This window comes from Papilio polytes, unplaced genomic scaffold, assembly GCF_000836215.1.
Source record: "Papilio polytes unplaced genomic scaffold, Ppol_1.0 DF824135.1, whole genome shotgun sequence".
NCBI classification, from domain to species: Eukaryota; Metazoa; Arthropoda; class Insecta; order Lepidoptera; family Papilionidae; genus Papilio; species Papilio polytes.
The window spans coordinates 2849861-2876745 of NW_013525069.1; the positions used below are offsets into that span (position 1 = coordinate 2849861).

At 33.2% G+C, this 26885-nt stretch overlaps 1 protein-coding gene across 4 annotated transcripts in view; it reads left to right on the plus strand.

The window, feature by feature from the left end:
• Nucleotides 1-26885, plus strand: part of LOC106099288 — a 121077-nt gene that overhangs the window by 91382 nt on the left and 2810 nt on the right. For all 4 annotated transcript variants that reach the window (XR_001225369.1, XM_013277789.1, XM_013277791.1 and 1 more), the window contains 5 exons: nt 9373-9445; nt 12242-12409; nt 16695-16893; nt 22133-22404; nt 24487-24577. Coding sequence is in view for 3 of the 4 variants with exons in the window: in XM_013277789.1 (XP_013133243.1) it covers nt 9373-9445; nt 12242-12409; nt 16695-16893; nt 22133-22404; nt 24487-24577 (803 nt within the window). In the remaining variant the exon portion in view is untranslated. The remainder of the gene's footprint in view (nt 1-9372; nt 9446-12241; nt 12410-16694; nt 16894-22132; nt 22405-24486; nt 24578-26885) is intronic.

Sequence of the window (26885 nt, forward strand, 5' to 3'; positions counted from 1 at the left end):
CATTTTATTTTGAGTTCAAATAAATTTTCCATGACATTTACATTTTTCGATCTTTGATACTTTTTTAAGTTGTTTTGATTAACGTTGATATTTATAAATAAAAATAATATAAAACGTACTTCCGCAAACCGTTATGCAACTACTTATTTTGTAATTAAAAGTGTAATTGTACAACAAAACCATTACGAACAATCACGAGGTGAAATAGTCGATTAACCTATATTAGTTGATCAATCATTACGTTCATTGTTCTAAACTTTCAAAATACATATATCGATACTTGATATCGATTTCTGATATCGATATCTTATGACCTCGTTCTCTAAATGGTCAGAGTATTGTTCCATATAATCACGATTCTAAATTTGAACCACATGAGAATACCGATTGATGGATCTTTTTTTAAGACCTAAAATAAAATACTGGCAGCATTGATCGTTTTTTGTTTTTATTCATAATTGAAATTATGAGAATAATCACTTACAACATACGTAATTGTTTTCTTAACTAGATATTTGTCTATCTACTACTGATTTTATAAATAAAAATAAACTTTGACCTTGACATACTATTCCAAATTCAAATAATACTGCGATATTAAAACATTACCAATTAGAGATGAGTAAAATTTAAGTATCAATTTATTTACGACGAAATAAAACTGCAGTGTAAACTTGTAATGCAATTTTAAACCTAAAAACATAGAGAATAGAATGTATAATTCATCTCCATTTGTTCGCAATTTATTACTAATGCTTATAAGCAAATAACTACTAGTAGGTTAGGCAATAGCTTCAGGCCATAACTAAACTTTTCTAACAAAACTGACAGCTTGACCTTTACGTTATGATATTATAACAAAGCGGAGCAAAATGTATTGATATAGAGCTCAGATGAAATTGTTGGTTTTTGTATTTAACCTTACTACTTAAATGGTTATTTAAGGATACGATTTAATATACTAGTATAGGTAAATACATATTCTGCATTATTTTATTGTGTCTTTTTTTTATAACATAAGGTGGCAAACGAGCAACAGGCCACCTGAATACGCTAAATTGGCGAAGCGACCGCTGCCCATAGACATCCGCAATTGCAGATGCGTTGCCTACCCTAATCCGACGGAGGAGGAGACGCACATAAAGAGGACATTTCCCCTTCTTCTGCATTTCCTCCACCGTCAAATCCACTTCCTTTTCCCATCCTGTCCTTATAAGAAAAGGATGGTAAAGAGTAAGGGACTTAAATTAAGCCTCCGGCATCACACTCATCAGACGAAACACGGCATTGCTTCCATTTCACGCCTGTCTTCTGTGTCTTCTTAAAAGTGTATCCTTTGATAATATTAAGAAGCTACTAGTAGCCAACAATTATTTTTTTTAAAACTCTGATGGACGATTTTACTGTTTACTTGAATAGGGTAACAAGGTTTTCACTCTTTTTTACTACATTAAAAATAAAACAGTTATTTATACCATAAAGTGACGTATTATTTTTAATTAATTCAGGAATTTATGCATGTAAAATGTTAATGTTTCCTCAAAATATATCATTGACCAGTCTACCTTTATGCGAGATTCCTTCCAAGTACGTTCGATGTCGAAATATGCATCAATTCGCTATTAAATTGATCAAGTAACCTTTGCCTACGCAGTAACGCATCTGTAAGCTTTTAAGCTCATTTTAATATCTATGTAGTGATACATAAATAACATTTTAATCTTAGTAAATTTATGATAATAATTGTTAACATATTGTAATCGCCTTTATTAGTATGTGTTATTGAAAAGGTGCAACTTTTAAAACGCTTAATAAATTTAGTTGTAGGGACTTTTAAACGTGTTTTTTTTAAGCATACGATTTTTATGGGCTGAATGCTGAAACTAATCTGAGGCCGCGGTCACATAACATCAAACTAGCGGGAAAACACGACGGGAGGAGCAGGGCACAGTGGACTAAAATCTCTGCTTTCATACACATTTTCATATGTTATTTTGAATGTCTATATATACCGGGATTTTGACTCATAGAAAAAAATAATACAAAAGTGTTTCTAGTTGAAATAAATTTTTACCGTATTAAATTAAGGTTATACTTTAATACTATTCTTAGTATGAATAATAGGTCGAAATTCTTTAGGTGTAGGAAACATGTAAATGTCACACACGAACAGATGTCATGATGGATACATCCTGTTTGACAGCGCGACTGACGGGGACCGACGGCTCAGTAGGTGTGTCGAAGGTCGACAAGTTCGATCCGCATAGCGCTACAATGAGAACTCTAACAACCATAATTGTCGTAAAGGAAAATAGTGAAAATGGTTGTTTGCTAAACCTATTTTAGCTTTAGTGATTATATAGCTTTCTAATTAAGAAAGTATTTTTAAAATCAGTTCTTTAGTTATGGAGCCTATTCTATGCAAGCAATCAAATATGTAATATCTTAACAATTACATTATTAATATAACTCACAAACAAGAAACACAAACTGCGAAGTGTTTTATAAATTACAAGCTGTTGCTCGCGATTTTACCCTCGTGAAAGTAGCAAAATAATAAAAAAACCGTAAACTATGTTACTCACTGATAACGTAGCTTTTTAATGGCGAAAGAATTGTTAATGTCGGCCCAGTAGTTTTTGAGTTATTTCAATACATACAAAAATCTAAAAATACAAATCTTTTATCTTTATAATATTAGTATAGATTATTTTTTCTTTAACAAATAATACGAGAAGATTATCGTAATTTATAGATATTCAGATTTATAACGCTATTCCGATCTGTTTACACATTTTACGATACTTTTTATTCTGTATCTGATATTCTTTCGAATTTATTGCGGGTTTCGATTGCTATGCGTAAAACTTGTCAGCGTTAAGTGTTCATTAGTTCCAATTATTGTCAGTTTAGTTGAAAAGAATTTGCTTTCCTTAAGAAATGTGCAGTGCAATTCAAGATTAACATTTTGTCGTTGTTAATGCTTGTGTGGTCCCATTGTACTCGTAGTATAATGAGATATAGACTTTATTATTTGCGAATGTCCTCTTTTGTCTACTTTATAGTTTTGAATTGAATTTAAAACTAGTCTTATGCTTATCAGAAAAGATGATTCTTTACGACGAGGACGAGAAATTTGTTAAAGGAAAGAAATTTTCATACGGAAAAAGATGGCAATGGCATGAAAATTGCGACATAGAAAATTGTTTTTACTAATCTTACAACATTTTTTTTACAAAAAAATGTTTTGTTGTAATATCTATACTATTATAATAAAGCGTAAACACACACTTCTTTGTTGCCTAAGATTTAAGCAATAATAGGATGTTTTTGAATGTTTCTTATCTTAATAAAAAGCCCTACAGTTGCGTCACGCTTTAGGCTATATATTTTAACGTCATTAAACTTAGAGGGTAAATATTTTGGATAAAAACCCTAAAGTGAGAAAGAGACCATAAGTTGCTGCCAACATCAAGGAAGTAATGTTGTCATCATGTCATGTCATTTTGACATTTGTAATTGATAATTTGACAGATGTGAACAATAAAGTAATTTTCATAACATCATACGGATGAAGTCTCACGGGAACAGCTAGTCTACACATAAGTAGTATTCTTAAGTTATTAAACAACTTTACAACTTAGTTCTAAATCTTGAAAGTGATTTAGATATTTTTAAAGCCCGAAGTGCGTTTCGCAATAAGCTAGGTGCAGTCTAAAGTCGTAATTTACAACTGTCCTGAACTTTGCTATAAAGTTTAAGATAAATGTTATAGAGACTGACTTATAAAACAATGAGTTATTGTAGTTGTTTATGACCTCAATTGTTTTACCATACATTGTTTAAATATAACCTTAAAACCAGTCATTTTATATAAACATATGCTGTTCCTTAGTTTTAAGATAAAGGAACAAACTAGCGGCAAAAATAATAACATAGCTATTTATCGGTGAATGTATTTTTGAAATCGGCCCAGAAGTTTTTAAGTTATTACAATACATATAAAAATCTTTCCTCTTTATAATACTAGTAAAGATTTAACAATGATTACAGTCCTGTTAACATAATATTACCAGTTCATAATGTTTTTAATATGTGATAAGATAAATTCTAAATTCAGTTTAAAGATTAGTTAAGTTAAGATTAGTTAAGTTACTTTTAGAAAATTTTACATGTATTTAATCAGAAGGCTTTAATTAATAATGTTACATTGCAAAAAGTACTGAATTGTTTGTTTACGTTAACTTGTTTAACTGTCATAATCAATGACGTCGATTTGTTAGAAAAGCAAAAGAAAGCAAATTTGATAGCAGTGTTTTCGAAGAGCGCCTCACTTATTAAGTAGAGCGCTAAGAAAATACACAAGCGATGTTAAAAAGAAAGTAACGGTTGGATCAATCGATTTCATGCTCGGGAAAATCGATTCTCAGCAACAATGAAAAGCAAACGGAAATGATTGTTTAACGACTATTTTGAACCGATGTGTGTTTACTGACTACCTTCTGTTATTTGAATTAATACTTTAACAACAATGACATAAAATCGATATTTCATCATTCAGAACAACTGTTTGTTCAGAAATAGAATTCTTCTTTTTATTCTTTATTCTGATTTGCTATTTAAATTCTTCTTCTATCGAAGGTCGTAAATCATAGAGTTGATTCCATTTTTGACCGACTTCCCAAAAGAAGGAGGTACTCAATTTGTCTATGTTTCTTTTTAAGTGTATTACGGCATAACTCCGCCGCTAGTAGACCGATTTTGATAATTCTTTTTTTATCCAAAAGGTAGTGCTTGCAGGTGGGTCCCATTTTTTTGTTTGATTTTTGGAGTCAAAGACTACAACGTAGTTAAATAGTTTAGTTTAAAACCGCGCGACGAAATTTGGGGTCTTTTTTGCTTTATTTGCTTACGTAGCCTAAACTATAAGACTTATTTAAATGTTACTGTATCTTATTATGTATTCTTTACATAAACATACAATTATTAAGTACATACCAGTATATCATTAGTACTTTTTGGTCAGCATATGTTTTTGACCCTTCTATTGTTGCCCTCATTGTAAAATCAAGGTGACAAAAGCGGGGCACATCCGCGGGCAATCGCGGTCCTTGGCATGTATCGGCTCAGTTTCATGGATCATATAACTCAAGCTATTGTTTGTGAAGAACATGTTTGACCTACAGCGAATAGATTGATTCAAGACGAAAGAAACGTGAAGAATTGACATTAAAAATTAACGTTCTTAAAACTATATTGTATAACTGTTATCTTTGGCTAAACACAAGTAAAAATCAATGCTCGTTTGTTCCCTTTGCGTTCCTAAACCACTAAACAGATTTTGTTTAAATTTTAGTAAAACGTTCTTAGGATTCTAGAGGATGTTTTTGCATATTTTATAAATGTGTTGGGTTCAGCTAGTACTGTGTAAATCTAATTAGGTTACATTACTCAAAAGTATTTTCTCTTATTTATTGACTGTAAGTGGTATCACTTTCTATCAGCATGTCTGCCACTACTCATAATACCATCGTTGAACCAATTGAAGTATGACACTGATTGCTTTTAAACTTTCACTCTTAACTAAAATTATCTTAGTTACATTTGTTGAAGTTACTGTTATCTTTTCATTTATGTTTAACATGTTTTGTCTCTTCTTTAAAGACATTACTATGAAATTCCTCTTTCTATGTTATTTATACACATACTAGATTTCGCCTGCGACTCCGTCCGCGTGGCCTTAAAAAAACAAAAGTGATTAGCCTATGTTCTTCCAGACTATTCTTTGAGTCGATGCCAAATTTAATCGAAATCCGTTCAGCAGTTTAGGTTACAGACTCTAACAAACATCCATCCATCCATCTAAACTTTCGCATTTATAATGTTAGTAAGAAGTAAGATTAGTAAGATTGCTGTTTTTATTTCTAAAATGGACAGAATTCATTTTTTTAGAAATTCAAACTTGATAGTTTAGACACGCAGTGTGACCTAACCTGAACTTTAATTTGGTACAAATGATGCCCTTTAAAACTCAAATCACTTTCAGCAATTCCTTATTAAAATACACAGTAATCCGTAATACATGAATTATGAAATAATAAATTACGAAACAGCTTTCCTTCAGACTATTCTTGAAATTTCCTCTTTTACATTAAAAAAAAACTTTTGGAAGAATTCATTTCTTAATTAATTTGAAATATTGTCATTCGTCTGTACTTATGTTTTTTTTATTTAATTCGATTGCTATGTTACTCTTAATAATAATTATTATTTTTTTATATAGTTGTACATTTACCGTAATAGTACCTGATATTATAATCCGTGCAAGCTGTCAGTACCTTCCGATCAGCTTTTACTTTCGTTGTGCTCGCGGCGACTTCCGCAATCGAAAGTACTTTCGTTGACAACATTATTTTCATTTACGAAATTTATTTGATTGATAACTTTGTCTGCAACTATCATTAATCAATTTAAAATACAGTTTTTGTAGTTTCTTATTTTGTAGCATACTTACACTTACTTACTTACTTACAAGTAAAATAAAAATTCAAGATAATTTGTTTGGAATGCCACTGTTTGTTACCTAAAGCTCCGTCTACATACTAATCTCTGTCAACTATCGCTCGTGCCTTGTACATTAATAAACAAAATTGTCTACAATTACTTGCCAGTACCAATTTCATTAGTCCGTTCGTGACTGCAACCGCTAATCATTAAATAACATAATTGTAATAGATAACGGAACAATATCAAATTAACGAGTCCACTGTTCCAAAGCATTTCATTACGCGACAGTACCTTGACTAGTCACGCTTGACCCTGGATTTATTGACCATGTCTTTTACAAAGTTGATACAAATACTAGCTCAATACTTAATTAAAAGGATATTTTGTATCGAGCATTTGTCTCTTTTACGAAAATATTACACGGTTTCTTATCGTCTATCTATACTTCTATACTAATGTAATAAAGTGTAAACACACACTTTGTGGCATAGGATGTCAGCAATCACAAAACATTTTTGAATAAACCTCTCTTTAATTAAAAGACCTGCACTAACGGTACGCTTCAGGCTATATATTTTCACATTATTTAACTTTGGGGTTAAATAAATTGAAAGAAAACCTTCATGTGGGAAAGGGACCATAAATTACAAGCTGCCAACATTAAGGAAGCAAGGTTATTATGGTAATGGTAATTTTGACATTTGCGATTGAGAATTTGACAGACAAATGTAAACGATAAAATAAAGTTTTTATAATTTCATGCGGATGAAGCCGCACGGGAACAGCTAGTTTATCATAAGCAATAACACGCTTATAACTTCTTTGATATGGATAATAACTACTATCCCCACTCTTTTATTTGCTTTAGATATATTCTTGTATTGTATTTCGAATAGCAATTGCGTTATCCTAATTTAAAAATAAATAAGTTCTAGATTCCATCAAGGTTTTAAACACGATCCAAGCACTACTTAAATTTCTCAATTGATTAATATTTATTAATGAAGATTAATGTTCTTACCCAAATCATGCGTTATTGATCTAAATTAGATCGTAAATCTAAAAACTCATTACAACCTATCCATGATCAATCATAGTAATTGTTGAAACCTTCGTTTCGATTCACTTTACTGTCAAATCTACACAATCAAATACAAGATTGGTTAATAAAGTTTAAATATAACTGTTTGTTAAAGGTCACCAAATTATACTTTTACAAATACGTACGATAATTTAATTATTAATAAAAAACACTAAGGGTCTGTCCTAACACTGGCTGATAGAGGCTCAGATAGATTAAAAATGTCATCACTGTCAGATTTAGTAACAAAATCCGATATTTCCATCACATATTTTATTCATTGGATTGTCATCAGACAATTTACTAGAATTTGGTAAGACTGACTTAATGCGATAAGATTCTAAAGAAAATTCAACAGTCACATTTGAAAATTCGTTTTGCCATTTAGCCTCAATAACGTCGCAATAAAAATACCCGCATAACCCTTTCGGTTAGGCAATAAGTTTTTAAACAAATACGTTTGTGCAAAAAATTATCGTATAATCAAGTTTGTGGCAGAGGGCGCCACCGCCACGCGCGACGTGACACAGTAGCGATCGGGAGCGCGCGTCACGCGTCTCGTCAAGGCCTCCACTCACTTCGCTTCCACTGGTTCGACGACCCATTGATACGTACAAATTAATTTGTTCTCGTATTATCCTATTTTATTCTTGTTCTTCGTCTGAGAATGAAGTCCTTATTTCCTCATTCCTGAATTTATGGTTCAATAAATTTTTGAATATAAAGAGATTCATATTTTACAAGAGTGAATATTAATTTCAGATTATCTTTTAAAGATATGAAGATAAAGGATCGATTTGCGGAAGATATTTTAGTGTAAAAGATGAAATCCACGAACATCTTCAAAGTAGTAACGATAAATTAAATACTGACATATCAAATACAACTAATAATAATAGTTAAGATTGAAATTCTTGATGCGAAAAGAAAATCCATGGATCAACTTTCGATTGTACGGTAACAGCTTACAAAACCATAGTTAACGCGTCCAAGTGATTAGAAAACAAGGTATTACAAGGTTTAACAATTGAATAGAAATTTCCAATCAGTAACCGCCGCCGGGAGCCGACCGCAGTGCTTGAATGTAAATGAATCGTACGTAGTTCTCAGGGCGACGCATAACGAACAACGGTTTTGAGAAAACAATATTCCGATACCGCACGTGGATGTAATTGTAAACGAAGACGAATTCCTCAAACGTCATTCTTTAATTTGTAACATGAGAATTGAATTTTTAAACCGATTCTATTGTACTCAAATATAATTACTTATTTAATTGTGTACTATCGGACTTAGACAAGGGAGTACCGGATTAGTGAAAAACCTTCATAAGCGAGAGGTATTGCCCAGACTCGACTGACGACGTCCATAAGCGAGAAACTTGGATTAGACAGAAACTTCCTCGTACTCTACTTATCCAGATTTGGCTGTATACATTTAAAGGCTTTTTATATCTATGTTAAATAGACAGAGCTATATATACTAAGACCTAAATAATAATTAACTGCTGTTAATTACAGTATTGTCGCAGCATTCCAAAAAATCGAGTTCTTTTTAATGGTACTTTTATTTTATTATTGTTGATAGATTCATATTTCATTTGTTAGTCACTTTACAACAAATGGTATTTTATTTTTATAAAAGAGGATTTTCCTATCTTAATATTATTCTAAATTCGTTTGGCGAAGTTCCAAGCGATGCAGAAATCACATAAAAATATACGATTTACGTGATTTGAATGCAACCCTTTGTTATTTGCTAACAATTTTTCTCTATCTTTGCAGAATCGGCCTATGCGGATTTGACAACCCACTCAGAGATCCGAAGACAGAAGAAGTTAAGAAACACGTTGGACAGGTACTATGCGTAATTATAAGACTAAGGGACTGTCCCACCACTAGCTGATAGAGGCTCAGATAGCTTAAATTGACATCCCTGTCAGATAAGATAACAAAATCCTATATTTCCAGCACATATTTTACAAGTTGGATTGTTACCAGATAATTTATAATTTGGTGGGGCAGCCCCTAAATATTAGACTCTAGGAACCCTTAACAGTTGTCAAAAGGTTCGGCAGTCTGCCTACATTTAAAGAGGTACTTTTAATAATGTATGTTGCTACATACAGTATATAATTGTCAGAATATTAGAATTTTATTAAAATACTAGCTCTTGCTGGTGACTGTGTCCGCGCAAAATTAAAAGAAAAACAAATGCAGCCTACGTGTTCTTCTAGACTATAAAGATGATGAATGTAGACTCTGTGTCAAAGTTCATGTGGTTTCATTGAATATTTCTGGAGATACCTTCTAATAAACATCCATAAATCCATCCATCTAAACTTTCTTATTTTTAATGTTAGTAAGATAGCGATTAGACTGTCGATTTTATTGTGTCTTTTAGTTAAAATCCTTAGAAATACCATCATCATTTTTAAGTTACAATGATATTCAAACGCAAGACATTCAGCAATTATTCTTAACGATATAAGCAATAAATGCACGTTTGAAGACACATAAATAGGTATTAACAATTGTTATTATCCCTAATGAAGGCTTTAGCGGGTCTCACGGCGACGTAACTCGTAATTTGATGTCGCCAATGCAAAACTAAGTACTAAGAATATATTAAAAACCTTTTAAGTTTTACCTAAACCTATAAGATTTCGTAAATGTTATAAACCATTTAAGGTTGTTTCGTCAAATTTACCAAAAACTTTTAAAGAGCATATAAATAAATAATAACTATCATGAACTACAAATTTTTAGAGCTGAAAGTTAAAAGGAACATGAGAAGTCCCCATCGATCTTTTATACTTTACTGCGATATTTTTTCGGTCGATTGTTCGTGATTGTTTCGATCCGGATTTTCGTCCTCCAAATAACTCTATCATCTGTCATCTCAGTCACTACCTTTTTGATCATGTCATCTTTCACGCAATCCATCTCTTTCTAAGTTTACCTCTATCGGTGTACCCCTCCACATTCATAACTAACGTCCTTCTTGTTATCCTCCTTCTTGTTATACAACTAGTTTGACTTTTGATAATCATTACACTCTAAATCAAAGATTCGATTAAAAATTGACAAAGGTAATCGAGCTTCTTTGTTTTTGTCTATTATGTCTGAATGTTTTTTATTATTCAAATTAAATTCAGTAACGAGCGCCAGTAAAGGTCAATGATATGAGCTTTGCCATAAGCATTTTTTATTTACAATATATTACTTGTTAAATAGCGTATCTACAAAAAAATTATTAGCATATTCTTTAAAGTTATTACGAATGACATTTTAGCTCGGTATTTCCTGTGGCAATAAACCGAGGCAAAATTTGCAATCGATTTTTAAAATCGGATAATACTTGACTTTTACAAGTCCTTATTAGCAGATGTTTAGGTATTCACTTCTCTTTCCCTAAAAAAATCTTGACTTGGATGTACAAGTGATGTATTTATACACTTTTCATTCATAAAATATCACTTTTCTTGTGTTGTAAAACCTTTATTGTAAATCAGATCTTGTAATATTAAAATATCTGTGCCTAAAGCGCTCGTTTCTGCACGAATTCATTATCCACGGACCGGTGGGTGAGCGGCATTCGAAGCCGCGACAATTAACTGTTTCATAAATGTTGCTAAACTTCCCGCTACCGGCTACTACGCCCCTACAACGGTAATTTCACACGAGGGCAGAGTATAGCGTATATATAGTAGGACAGTATACTGATATTGTTTTTAATTCACCTATCTACTTTAGGTTTTGACTGTTGAAAAACTTTAAAAAGTCATAATGTAATCCATCTCGTTCTTTTGAAAAAAAGAAATAATAACACTTGTCAATACTAGCGTAACATCAGTAGAATGTTAACGAAACAGACCACAGTATTGTTTTAAAAATATACGTTCAATTGCAATAATGTACTGTCCTATTACATTAGTTCACTGTTCTACCTACGTGTGAAACTATCATAACTTAGACGGACAAAAAATCCATTTGAATTAATACACGGACATAAAGTAACCGACTTGTAAGGAAGTTAAAATAACATCAGCAAGTTGATGAATAATTATAATATTTACTGTTAAATTTGATGACGTTTTAGACAACATTTGAATTAGTTCCGGATAGGAGATAGATTTACATTTTAATAGCATTTTTATTGAATACTTTAGTATTGATGTTTAGTTATTAATGTAAGGAAAATCTTACTTTCTTATATTTAGTTCTTTAAAGAGAGAGCAGGTGGTAATGAAAATAGTTTGAAGAAAGAAAAAGTTAGTAATCAACCGAAGAGGTTAATGTCTGGTCAATGGACAATAGGTTATACAATGGCACAAAACACCATTGATCGCTTCGCTTAATGACAAAAACCTAACAATGACGTCGGTAATTTTACAACGAAAAGTTATTATTTTCCCCTAGGCATGACATCACAACGGAACCCATTCGATCAAGAAATCTTAATTAGTCAGATAACAAAAAAAAACATATCGGTAGCCAATCGATTTACTCCTGTGACCTGTGACTTTTCCCCAACAAACGTATACTTATTGCCCAAACAATATTTAGTAGAATCAATTATTGCATACTTATCTGTAGCGTGTATTAGTCCTGATTTATATACGTATATCGCTTTAATGATTTTTTTGCACAGGGCGTGAAAATCAAAATGGATGACGCCGGTAACATACTCATCAGACGCTACTCCAAGAGTAGTGTGTTTGTGAAGAGTACAGCCGCCACAAACAACGAGGAGACGGCGATAGGCCAGGACATAGTCAAGTTACCTGGATACTCATTGGAACAGGAGAAAATATTTAAGGTAAGGTCTTCATATTTCCAAAGTTTTAAACTACCTCTATTATAGTTGATGTTGTCTACAACAGATGCACTTATTTATTGAAAATTTCTAAGTATATTGTTGAGACCATCGTCATCATTGCCATTGTCTTTCCCAATGCCTTCCACAGAATAAGTTCATCCTCCTTCCGCTTCCAACGTCTTTCCGCCGTGCGCACCAAGTATTCAAGTGTACTAGCGAATTTAATAAAATTAATATTTCTGTTACGTTTTTTTCTCCATACAAACATGGTCCAGATGAGCTGTAAGTGAAATTTGACTATAGTAATTTTGACTTTCATAGAAGTATATGTTAGTTATAAATTGTCACTAAATAAAATTGTAGATTTAAAACAGATTCAAATAGCGATATATTAATAAAATATAGATTAAATATAGCTTACAGTTTTTACTCACAAGAAGGCAATTAGCTTCGCCTCAGCCATATGGGTGTTGCCGTAATTTCCGTCAAGATGAACCCATTTGTTTATGACGAAACGTGGAATATTAATATCTTGGAGCGGTAATATCCCGGCTCGTAAGCGCGATGGTAATTTGAATTAGATGCAATAAGGAAGCTACTGTTTCGCTTCGGGCAGTAATCGAAATCAGTTGTAACATTCGTTGATCTTGTAAACTTGACGTCAAAACTAATAGTGGCCGCACGCTTTTGACTAATCTAACGTACAAGTATTGTGCGATTGTCGATTGTTTCGCAGCCAATTCAACTTTTTAGTTGCACAACTAAAAATCGAGTAATGTGCGCACCTCCATATAAGCTCATAGGAATTAATTCGAGACTGAACAGTTGTCCGATAGTTTATTCAAAGATGTGCACGTGCTTTAAGTAGTACAATTATACAATTATAATTTATTCTTCAGTATTAAAGCTAGAATTAACAATAAAAACTGTTTAGTTATAGCAAATTTCATTAGCTTTCTTAAGACACTCAAAAATATTAGTATGTTTTACTTTTTAATTGCTATTATACTTTAGAAATTGGAGTTTTAATAGTGTAGTACTATTTTTTGACGTTGAATATAGTCAGAGGAAAAACTTGAACGCAAAAATGATTGTTTATGGATAAAGCGTTACATCTATCACACGTTCGAGTTGTTTCCTCTTGTGTTGGATTCGAATTACATATAAATTCTGCTTACCGTGAATGTGATATGAATTTACTTTGTTCATATAAAAAAATGTAACTACAAGGAAATTCTGATTAGCGTGGTTTAAACTAATTTGTTGTAGAAAAAAGTTTTAAAATGTTACATCTCCTTATACATTAGCCATGTTTTTATTTTTTTATTTTATAATCAAACTAGGATAATAAACTGCCAGCATTTGTATCGAATTGATAATTTAGAGTCTCCAGATTGTCTCTACAATTAGAAATGCTCTGTAATTTATGTCGTACGTTAGCGGTTTAGACAATAATCATTGGAGGGTAACAATCGAAATATGCTTTCACACGAAGGCAGAATAGTGAGAGTGCAGTAATGCTTTTGTTTGGTTAGGCTGTCCGGACACTGAGCTCATGTGTTCAAAAAGTACTGCACTGTCCTGCGAGGAGTACCTCTGCGTCACTTCTGCCTTCGTGTGAAATAACATTACTGTTAATGCGAGATGCATTGTGTTGCGCTAGTAATATCTTGTGCATCACGACTCGCAGCGGCACGACTGATGCCTTGACCATGCCATTGCCACATAATTTCTTCATTCTCATTTATAATTTTTCATTCATTCTCTTCATAATTACAATTTTGTATCTCCTTTATTTCTATTAGTTTTACGTCAAACAACCAAATGTAATAAATTAGACTGCAAAACACAAAAGTATTAAAAATATTTTAGACTGTTTATCTTCAGAAGGTTGAGACAATGTTATTAAGGACTATATCTTGATTTTAATAATTTCATTTTAGACTTCTAACGCAGCTGCAATCTTAACAACAAAGTAGGAAATACTGAAATAATTAGGTCGAATCAAACAATACGAAATTCACTTCCTGGTAACACGAGAGATTCGTTAGTAATTTATACACCATTAACTAGCTTTACGTAACCAGAAGCCGCGAACAATGCGAGAAGATAGTGCCATTAAGCAAGGGAAAGAATGGTCATTGCCTCACTTATTTGTTTGTATCTTATGCTGTTTCCTTGAGAGTAATGAAAGCAATTCGCAGATAGCGATGCGTATTGTCCGATATGTGGCAACTTTTTAATGAAAAATATTAAATGGATCTGCAATCAATAAACAAATGAAAAAACTGTGGAACTTTGAGCTGACTAGTTGCAATTGACTTTCAGTTAACTAAAAAAGGTGTTTTTAATGTTTCTCTTACTTTGTGTAATTCCTTAAGGCAATTAAACATTTCTAGTAAGATTATGCATCTAAGCAGTTTCTAATGAGTATTATGTAACTGCATAATTTTAACAGCTCTTCAAGCAGCAGCTACTATTAGTACTGTAGATATTTCCTTGATTATCTATTTGTAGCAAATACACACTTTTTGCGATACTTAGCTCTATTCAGAAATCATGCTTGGAGCTTCTATCTATAGATTTTCTATACGTTTTATGTAGCTCGATGTGTTTTGAATAACCACGTTCCGTGATGACCTTGAAACCTGTTGCTCTAAATTCAAATCCATTCATCTCTATAATTAGAAATCTCTGTAAGCTCAGGTCAGTGTTTCTTAGAAACAGAACAATAATCCGTAGACAATACAATGTGTTGTAACCCCTCGATCCCTGCGATTTTTTTCGTGCGATACTTTTTATTTCCCACGACGAGTTCCCTTGAGAGTAATTTGAAGAATAACAATGTTGTCTTCTTCATCAAATGTGTCGCTTAGAGTAAAGTTTAAGAGTACATCTGATACAAACCAGTTCTATTTAAACAGAGATGTTTAAGGTTTTTATGTACTAAAGATACAAAGGTAGAAAATGCATTTTAAATTATAAATCCTATTTAACCATAATACTTTCTGCACCAACTATAGTTACATTATGATTCTTTTATTTCTGTAAGCGCCAATAGCCTAATGGTTTGGGGTACGGACTACAGATCTTACGGGTTCGAATTCCGCCATTCGACTATTGTCGTGAACCATATCCTAGCACAAGCCTAGAGCTTAGTTGAAAATGTTAGTAAATTAACAAAATCTACTAATATTTTTAATTAAAAATAAACATTATAAATAACCTAAAGTTAGGCGTTACCTGATTCAAAATAACCTTCAAATGGTCAAATTACCGTATTACAAAATTCCAGGAACACAACCAATTAAATGCCTCAGCGGAGGTTTTTAATTAAACAATGGTGATAAACGAAGCATTAATAATTAAAATGCATCCAAAAACAAATGAGTTGGTAAATTCTCCGATGAATTATTGTGGGCGGTAGTTATTGTAGATAACATCGACATCTCTTTTCACTTTGTCCGATGTCTAGTTGCGTTGAGATGAACGTCTTGATGCATCCGACGAAACTTGATCGAAGAAACCTTATGTAATAACACTTTCATTTCATACAATATAATATACCAATAATTAATAATCCTATAGTTTCCTATTTTATTTCTAACCTTTGCAAATAACGATTAATTAAACTCAAAAAAAATTATACAATTTTTTTTCAATAAAAATAAAAGTTATTTGTCGAAGAAAAAATATCATGGGATATTGCTCCTACTGGCTCAGTTATTGAAGTTAATAAGGGCACTACAGATGCTGGGGCGCTTGATAAATCAATTGTTTCATTTGGTAAGACAGCGGCTCTGCTTAGAGAAATTAATTCGATAACATCTCATATCGATTGAATAGTCTAATATAATACGATAGATGTCGAAATCAGCCTTGGAAGATATCGATCTGTTTAAGTTTGGTTGGTTACTTATTGCCACCAGGTTATGGAAACTAAGCAATTGTCTAATCAAGGGCTTGATTAAAAACGGTAATTTCGTATTTGTTAACAAAACCTACTAGTATTGGTGCATTATCTAAGGATTCTCGTCCCTTTATCATTCACACATCAATGCTTCAATCTTTACTAATACTATAAAGAAAAAAGATTTGCATTTTAGCTTTTTTGTATGTATTAAAATAACTCAAAAACTGCTGAACACATTTCAAAAATTCTTTCTCTATTCGAAAGCTACGTTATTAGTAAGTAACATAGGCTACGTTTTTTTATTATTTTCTTAATTTCACGCGGCGAAGTCGCGAGCAACAGCTAGAATTTAATGTAATTTTTTTTCAATAGCTGTTCGACATGAAGAAGTTCCAGTCGAATGTGAACCGAGAGCTTCGGCGCTCGTACCCGGATCGGCGGCGGCTGGAGACGCAGTGCCTCAGCGCAGTCGCCTTCGTCAAGTCGGACGCGGACCTGCTTGAGTGTCCCATCTGGGTGCTCGTCATCAACGTCGTCGCTATGGATATGCTCAAATCTAAACTGCCACCAGGTAAAAATTCTTTTCCCCTTACCCTCTGAATATTTCCTTACACCAAGTCGGTGAATCAATGGAAGGATCCGCGCATTATGACTATGGCCATAGAAAAGTTGTGAAGACTGCCTTATCTACGAGACTTCGCATCAGATTATGATCTAAACAACTTGACCTATCCACGGTAGATAAATATTGTGTGTAACTTCTTTTGTTCCTAATTAGGATGAGTTTTTATATTGGACTGCTACTTAAAAATTCGTTACGAATTAAGCCTTCAACAAGTATTAATCCGTATAATGTCATGGAATATCAATTTTAGATACATTTGTCAGTATAATTATACCTACTTATCAAGTCACAAAAATTGATTGATATATGATACCCCGCAGATTTAATACATAGGATCATCTAATGAGAATATAATTTTTCCGCATCGAGTTTTTACAATATTGGTACGCTAGAAATGTATGATTTAATTTCCTATATTAAAGAACAAAGTTGTTAATTTCTATTTTGCTGTTTATACAAATTGACTAATAAAAACAAACATTTGCAATCAATTAAAAATATTGTACCGTTTTATGAATGTATCATGACGTAATTAAACGCAATGCTTATTTTCTTAAAATACAAATTCGAGAAATTAGTGTTTGGCCGTGCTCGCCTCGGCGGACACCCAGATACTTTCTCAGAATTTATTCTGTTCTCTTGATCTATGTAAAATTAAACCTACATGAAAATTATTATTAAGTCCTGTCTGATTCATGCTTATTTCCATTTTTTTTTTTATTAAAATACTTTTGTAACTAAACATATTTGGAAATCAACGTAAGTTTTTTTCAAAGGCATAGTTGTGGTAAACCCATAGCGACAATAATGGTGGTCAGGTAAAGATCCAAATATGAAACCGCATTTTTCCTAGGAAATTCTCGATAACTGTACTCATTACATCGTAGTCATACATTCTTAATGAGTGAGTTGAGGAACACATCACGAATGGCAAGTAAATTACATTTTTCCTTCCTATTTAAAACAAGGGGATTCACATCATTTAAAACAATTTAAATCTTTACATCTGGTACAGTCGCGGACAAACTTTAAATAAATTCGTAACCATTTTGCTAGTGAGGCGTCAACATGATTGACAGGCGATGAGTGTGGTGCCAGTGGCCTAATTTAAGTCCCTTTCTCTCTACCACCCTTTCCTTACAAGGAGAGGATGATAAGGGGAAGTGGATTTGACGGAGGAGGAGATACATAGGAAGGGGAAAATATCCTCTTCATGTGCGTCTCCTCCTCTGTAGGATAAGGGTAGGCAACGCATCTGCAATTGCGGATGTCTATGGGCAGCGGTCGCTTGCTATTTTAGCGGATTCAGGTGGCCACTTGCTCGTTTGCCACCTTATGTTATAAAAAAAAAACATAAAATAAATAAAAGATTATATTATAAAGGTAAACAAAAAGAGAACATTATCTATGGACATGCGTACGCTGCCATTCTCATAACCTACTTGCCCATAGTTGAACACAGCCTTTTTGGTAAAGTAATTGAATTTCATAACTTGAATTAATAAAAATTTTATACGATTTTATTATCATAAATTTTAATCACTTCATTAAATTACACGCGTTAAGAATTCAAGGAATTGAAGTCACGATGAACATGTTAAGCATCTGACTAATGTTTATTTATTTTAATATGAAATATAGAATATTTTATAACGTGCAACTTCCGCGCTAAAAACTAACATCTCCCCAAGTTCAATGTAAACTGGCTGCGTCTTTTTTAATAAATTATATCTGACTTTTTGCTGATTTTTTTGTACGTCGCTTGATTAGGCAAAGTTATAATATTGGACAGACGATTTGTTTTTCTGCAGCTTAATGATGTGTAAAATATACATCGCTCTCATCGCGTCTGATTGAATTTATAACGCTCTTGTATTATAAATTACCAACAAAAAATGCTCTGTGAAAAAAGAAATAGAATTTTTCATAACATATATATAGTTCACAGTAACAAATGTATCATGTTTGCTTTCATAGCGTGTTTGAAGGTGAGCAAGATGTACAGATGTAGATAGAACTGGAAGCGTCAAAGCGTCGGACGGGGCGCCCGGACGACACAAGCGCACAATACGTGTCAAAGCGAATAAATCGCCTAACGCCGAGATCTCTGACAGAGACACAGTGCATCACTGAAGACGCGCCACGGCTATGAGAGCGGAATAAGATCCCATTATTTTATTGCACCGTGAGCAATATTTATCAAACAACGCCTACGAGTTTAATGTACAACGCGTATTGTGTTTAAATCTTCATGTTTCTTTTTATCGACAGTCCCATCCCTTTGCCCGTCATTTAATCGGAGAAAGCAAACATCTACATTTAGGCGTTTATAACTTCGCATACCATTATCCATTGTAGAAATATTACAAGGATGCAATCAGAAGTCAGTCACGCGTCATCAACGTTGTTAATTACCATTGAATGGTTCTTCATATACGAGTCGGTAACGAGTAGCGGCGGCAGCCGACAATGTTATAGTTACCTTGTCTCAGACCTCCGGACAACGCGGGTTATGCAACACAACAATGAGCCGACCTCTACACTTATCATTAAGAAACGCTAACGAATATATAAAATTAAATTTTATAATACAGAGTTCTCACGCAAAACTGCAGACGTGTGCTCGAAGTGGGATGACCTTGGGTCGAACGTTTGTAGCGAGAGTCAATTTTTACCTCGTTACAGTCAGTTTACTTTCCATATCGAGGGAGTAGAAAAAAGTTTCCGCACTCTGGTAATGTTTCAAGACGACCTTAAGAACAGGATCATCGGAGTAATTTTAAAGGTAATTGTAATGGCCCATGCGAAGTGAACTGGTTTTTATACGACCAAGGTGAGCCGCCGACTCGAGTCGACTTTTATCGATTTCATTGTCCAGTCCACCATACTTCCGGAACTAGGTCAGACAGCTGATCAGCTAATTATACGTTTTAAACTGTGAGCCCTGCGACCCACCTGCTTGGGTTTTTTTAAAAAATGTGACGTAGGTAAATTTTGAAGAATTCGGATACACAAGTTTAAATAAATCAGAGCTAGAGATTACTTTTTTGGTACTGTGAGAAAAACAGACATTAATTTCGCGGTAAACATCGCTGGTATAAGGCACGTGCAATTTTATAACAAATTGCAAATCTGATTCGAGTCTCATAGCGCGCGACCGCATCAACTATTCAGTCCCTCAGTCAGTAGTCTGCATTATTGTTGTGCAACAATGCAATCTGACGTCGATCTCAAGATGTATTGCACCTCATTTCACTCACAGTATTCAGCAAATTTTCTAACAAGCTCTATTCACATCGCACTTACCATCAACATCTAATATTGGTTTTGCTCAAATCATACAGAATCTATGAGAAAGAAACCGCATAAACATATCCCAGTGATCTCTCATAACCAATAAGTTACTTTCTTAGATTTTCTGCAGCGGTTTCGCGGTCTAACAGCTATTTATCGGGTGATAACACAAAGAAATCTATTATAGAAAGCATCTAAATTTCTCTATAAAGAAAACGTGATGCTATTGCTAGTACATTCCGTAACTTTGTTGCGATATCAAATAATATTTTATGTTCTCAATTTTAATCTTTTACGTGATATTAATTCGTTTCGGTTATATAGTTAAAATTAAATAAGCACAAATTGAGGTCTTTATAATGCACGATTATTTATATATAACATTTAACACGGTCGATGATATATTTCGAAATGTTTCACCACTTTACCGTGCAGCAATGGTCGTAGTTAAGGCGGCAAATTTCGATTTCAACGTGAAGGTCGCACCACGTGTTCGTGACTAACTGTGGCATATCTAGTTCACCGAAACGAAATAAGCCATTTGACTAGATCCTATTGCTGCAGAATCCACTTTGAATTTGAAATGATTAGCAATATAAATATTTAAAGTTGGTCAAACAATAGTCGTAAACAATGGTTATGAAAAATAGCAAGCGCCGATGATAATTTAAAAACATTCAATTATAAAAAATAAAGGTTTTTGATCCTCTAAAACAAAAAAAAAAATTTACTTTTAATTACAACTTGTTAAAATAATTTGAAAAAGTTAACCAGTTCGTTAGCTTCGTCCAAATTAGTCACATTAAACGGTGAGTTCACTCAACTTAACACTTCCTGTGTATCGTCTATTTTAGCAATTGAAATGTTCTCTAGAAATATATTTCAGTATTTCTATAAGTAAAAATAATTTTACGTATTCATGACATTTACCAACCTAATCTAGATTCCTAGCTCGTTCATGATTCATTCCTGCAATTTTTACAAATAAACCTCTTGTGAAGTCCAGATATGTGCGTATCAAATCCTATCTATGAACGCTAATCTAACGTTGCTTTTGTCGACATTCTTTCTTTGGGATTGTACTGCCACTGGACATTGTCTTACAATATAGTAGTTGCATTAAACATTAAAAACATTAAAGACAATTAAGCACTTAAAATTCATTGTTTAAATTATATTATAATTTATAGATACAAAGCAATAATGGCTCCTATAATTGGTACTATTTTAATCACCGCTTTCAAAGGGATACGAAAAAAGCTACGTCACGGTCTACTACGCTATACGGTTTAATCTCGATTTCCGCTCAATCACTCTCCATAATTTACCTTACAAATATAAACAATTCACTTGAACTGGTATCCAAATCTTGGTGCTATCGATGCAATTTATTACTAGCAAAAAAGGATGCAGTCTGTCATTAAATTACACTGAAATGTAGCCTTGCATCTAATATTAGTTGTCTGACACTATTATTTAAAAACGAGCATAATATTTATGTTTATTAAAGATCTGAAAACGGATCATTTGGGTATATAATAACCCTGTAACCTTTAGCATCGCCGAGCGAATAATCGTAGGTTGTCCAAAGTCGTGAAGAGAAGTGATTGGCGTTCATTCTTAGAATCACGACATTACGTTCATGTCGCTTGGGTTTTGCAATACACTAAACGTTTACGATTGTCGTCTGCTCAAAATGTCTATTAATGATGTATCATTTAATTCCATTATACAAAACCCCCGTAGAATCAACGTGACATCGATGGATTGTTTTGAATGTTGTGACCATTGCAATAATATACGTAACAATCTTTTTCTAATAACTTTAGTTGTATTTTGATGTTGTTTCAAGAAGACTAGAACAAACTAATTGTTTTCTTTCTGTTAACAGTACAAAGACCGTTGGACATCAAGAACAGACCTCGCATACCGATCCCCGACGAAGATCCCTACAGTATCGCCAGTTCTAACGCAAATGGCTCAGGATCTAGTGGCAGTTCCGGTGGATACGGACTTGGCAATGGACACGGCAATGGCAACGGTCACGGCGTGGTGGCAGCTACACGGGAGCAGCTCATGATGCAGATGGGACAGAAGAGAGGAGACAAGCCACCTAAGCTTCCTCCGCGAGAGAATGGCTACGGACCTGCTGATATACCCAAGGTCTGCCTTGTCTTCTAGTAACAATTATCAAAATTAGGTACATCTGAAGTTAGTCCATGTTCCAGGGTCTATATGCTTTTATCAAGAATTTGACAATTTCCATTATGCTGTTTAAATAAAAACATATCTGGACATTACAGTTTACAAAGTAAAAAATATTCCCTGCAGGATCACCGTTTTCATAAATCCTAATTAATACTCTGAAAAGGGTTCAGTAATGGTTTGAACACAAATTTATTAGCACTTAGAAGATAACATTCTTTATGACTAATACAACAAAATTTCAAGAAGCCGAGATTAGTTTCGGGAAATATTCAAATCTCGTTTTAGTTCTTTACTTTCATTAAATCTTACAAACAACGAATGAAAACAATTTATATTTTATCTATATCTATACTAATATGATAAAGCGTAAACACACAATTCCTTGTGGCGTAGGATGTCAGCAATCACAGCATATTTTTGAATAAATCTTCCTTAAATAAAAATCCCTACACTTACGCTTTAGGCTAAATATTTTCATTGTTAAACTTAGGGAAAAAAATGGTAAAATATTCAAGTGGGAAAGGGACCATAAACTACAAGCTACCAACATTAAGGAAGCAAGGTTATTATGGTAACTGTAATTTTGAAATTTGCAATTGAGAATTTGACAAACGTAAACAATAAAATAAAGTTTTTATAATTTCATGCGGATGAAGCGTCACGGGAACAGCTAATTTTATAATAATTTCTAATCCGCATTTTATGAATACTATTATTCGAGATGGTGATCCAAAGCTGTCATCAAAATATCAAAAGCAATCCCATTTGTCAGTCCGCAAACTAAATTAAGTCCATGTATCTTGACTTTAATGGAGTTGAGACCCTGACCCTTAAACCGCAAAAAATTCCAAAATGAAAAGAACTTAATACATTATGATGGAGATAAGGGAACCGATTTACGCAAAGTGATTCTGAATCAGTGTCGCCTGACATGAATAATGAAATCCATCCAATGCATATCCAATCAGCTCTTATTGAAAACCCATCCATATCAAATACGACACAAAAGCAGGCAGAATAAATTTGAGTAGAATAATTAAGATCTAATTCAGAAGCTAATTTCAACCCAAGAATACAAATAACGTCCGAAAATTCAATTTCTTGATTTTAGTTCGTCTTGTTTCTTTATCTCACATTCTCACTTATTTGAGCAAGATATATGTCATCTGGTCAAATCTGTAACTTATTTTCAACATGTCGTGTGAACACAATGGTAAAGCCCATTTCGCCAACGCATCTGTGATTTCACGACCGCTGAAGATAGATGGCAGTACACGCCCTTTAGAGGTCGCCTTCCATCTTCTTTTATTGGTAATCCAAATAGTACATTCCTTTAAAAGGTTGTAACTGTGACACTACATACATGAATTATGTCGCCCGCCTTTGTCCGCTTTTATTTTGCAATGTTTACGGGCTCTATTGTAAATAAAAGTTAAGCTGGGTGGTGCGAATAATTTCTTTTGCGATAAGATACACTACTATATGGGTTTAGTTAATATTACTTTTAGTTGAATCAATATTTTTCTTAGTAAAGCTTTGAGATAGTGCCTACGTTATGAGTTTCATCTCTTAAGAAATGACATAAAGATCGATTTCTTTGCGACTTTTCCTTCAAGACTGATCAAATGATTTTATTACTTTATACTTCACCTTGTCTGTACTTTATCGAATAGAAAGGAAGTAAATAATCGCGATTAGGAACTTTAAACATAAACTGTAAATCTTCGAATCTTGACGTTTCCATATATTTCAATATCTCTAACATCGTTTTTAAAGATCTCTTTGATGTTATCTTATACACACCAAGTACGGAAAGCGACTGCGGACAACAAGGTTCTAATTTATGTTTTACTTGACAGCTTCTGGATGTATCTAGAATATATCGTTTCTATCTATCTTACATCGATCGCTTCTTTATTGTAGTCTTTAGAAATAAAAGTAACATCCCCTATTCTTTTGCTTTTGTATTAATGTTTTAATTAAATCTTTTTTCTGGTACATTATTTGTTAGGCTAACTTTTTCCTTCATATTTGCAGCCGGACTACGATGACATTGAAGTGAACGGACGCGTCCCGTCGCAGTTCCCAAGAGGTAAATCGGATAAAGGGAAGGACAACAAAAAATATGGTTAGTATTCATAATGAATTTACTACCATTCTAATTCTACTATTTTCTTCTTCTTTCAATGTTACATGTATGTATGATAGAATTTTAGTAAGATTTCTTATGATATAAGAACAACAAAGAGTGTTTGAGACCTGAAAAATCTGAAAAATGTTATTAAAATGGCGATAAAACGTTTTACATGAAACTTTCTATGCTTACATTATTAAGAACCCATCAAATGTGTGACTTGAAAAAGATATAAAAAGAGTAAAGACAAGGGTTCAAGACAACTGAGGTCACCTTAAAGATGTCTGCAGCTAGAATTTCTCATGTAGTTAGATTTTAACACATGCCAGGTATTTTAATTAGCAAGCGGAATTACGACTTTGTAAGAAACAAACTAAGTTGAATTAATGAAAATATTTTAACTGTAATAAACTTAATTAATCAACCCAACATAAAAATGTCTTTATTCTGAAATTAAAGTTTTAAATTTTTTATCAATAAGGCGTTTCTTCTACAATGTGGTTCGGTTGGTTTGTTAAATTGGTCGGTTTTACCAGTTTTAAAATTAATGAATCCGGATAGAACCCTGGGCGGGGTGCAACCTTTTTGGCAGTTAATGTACGATGAATCATTTAGGAGATATTTTTGACCACGAAAACTGGATAAATCCTAATGAATACGAGTTAAAACTATAAATTTGTGTCTACCTGAAACAGGATCTATTATTTTTAACTTTTTTTTTATAACATAAGGTGGCAAACGAGACGCACATAAAGGGGACATTTCCCCTTCCTATGCATCTCATCCACCGTCAAATCCACTTCCCCTTCCCAACCTCTCCTTATAAGAAAAGGGTGATAAAGAGAAAGGGACTTAAATTAGGCCTCCGGTACCACACTAATCAGACGAAACACGGAATTGCTTCCATTTCACGCCTGTCTTCTGTGTGGTCGTGGTAATGGATAGCTAATTTTCTAAAAAACTCATTGTTTTAATTCAATAATTGGAACTAACACTATATACGTGTTCGACTAAATATGAAGGACAAACAGAAAATAATATATTTGTGAGAACAGCGTATAAAATTACAATAATATCAATTACTAGGTTAACTTAGTACGTCAATGATCTAGATAATTTGATACATATTTAAGTATTACTTACTTAACTATAGTGACTAACGATAACTTGTAAATCATCAAATAATATTTAAAAAAGTCCTGAATTCTAAAAGTACCTATATATTTTTTAATTTTTGGAAAGATTACGCACTTTCTTTTGTTTCAATTTTATTTAACTGTCTGCTTTCTTACGTAGACTTTTTATTGCAATTTTTTTTATTAAAATAATCGACTCTACAGTCAATATTTCTTTTTACATTCACTATTCGTGTAACAATAGGTAGTTTATCAAGGTCATTCTTGATATATTCCTGCAGCGAACGCCTTTGACAATACATAGGATTTATGCACGAAAATCGTTATTTACAACTGCAACACTAGTGGTGTGAACGTCGTTATATCAATAATCCGACGCGGACGAATCATTTATAAATCTGAGATGTCCACGACTGCTGATTTACAACGCCACCTGTAAAATATGAGGAACGTGTTTCAACTACGATTATTCTAGTACTCGCTACGAAACGCAACGCAAAGCAGTAACTAAAACAAATAGTAACAAACCAATTCTGACATATTTCGCTCACATAGGTACGTTCTAAATTGACGGCCGCCTCGTGCCAGTCTGCAGGCTAGGGGCATAGGTAACCGAGACAATGAGCTATGTCGCAACCTCGCCGCACCTGGCATTTTACTATCCTTGATATTTGAAACGGCATTTGACGTAGGATGCGGAACGTTTACTGAGCATGTGCACTGAAACTCATTATGTTTATCTAACAAATTATAATTTGTTGTAGTCACGAAAATTGTTGTTTAGGATCAAAATTCCTAAGACCACCCGAGAGATTTTGTGCAATGTCGAATAATATAAAACATCATACAAAGTATGTTTTAAGTAAAATAAAAACGAAAATACTTCTAGAATATACGACTAACAAGCATGGAATGGACGTGACAGTCACCACATGTAGAACGTTGAACACGGTCAAAGAACACGTCGACATGTTGGACATGAAGATGTTCTCCCCTTTAAGTTTATATCACTTATGTTATGCGTGACATCGGGGTTCGCCTAACGCTATGTAAGGGTAGATTTATGATTACAACCGTTTACTTAACATTTATCGTAGGATGTTAGTGATTTTTATACAAGTCAAGTCTCTATTTTTGCAAAATTGTTTGCAAATTTGGTGCAAAAA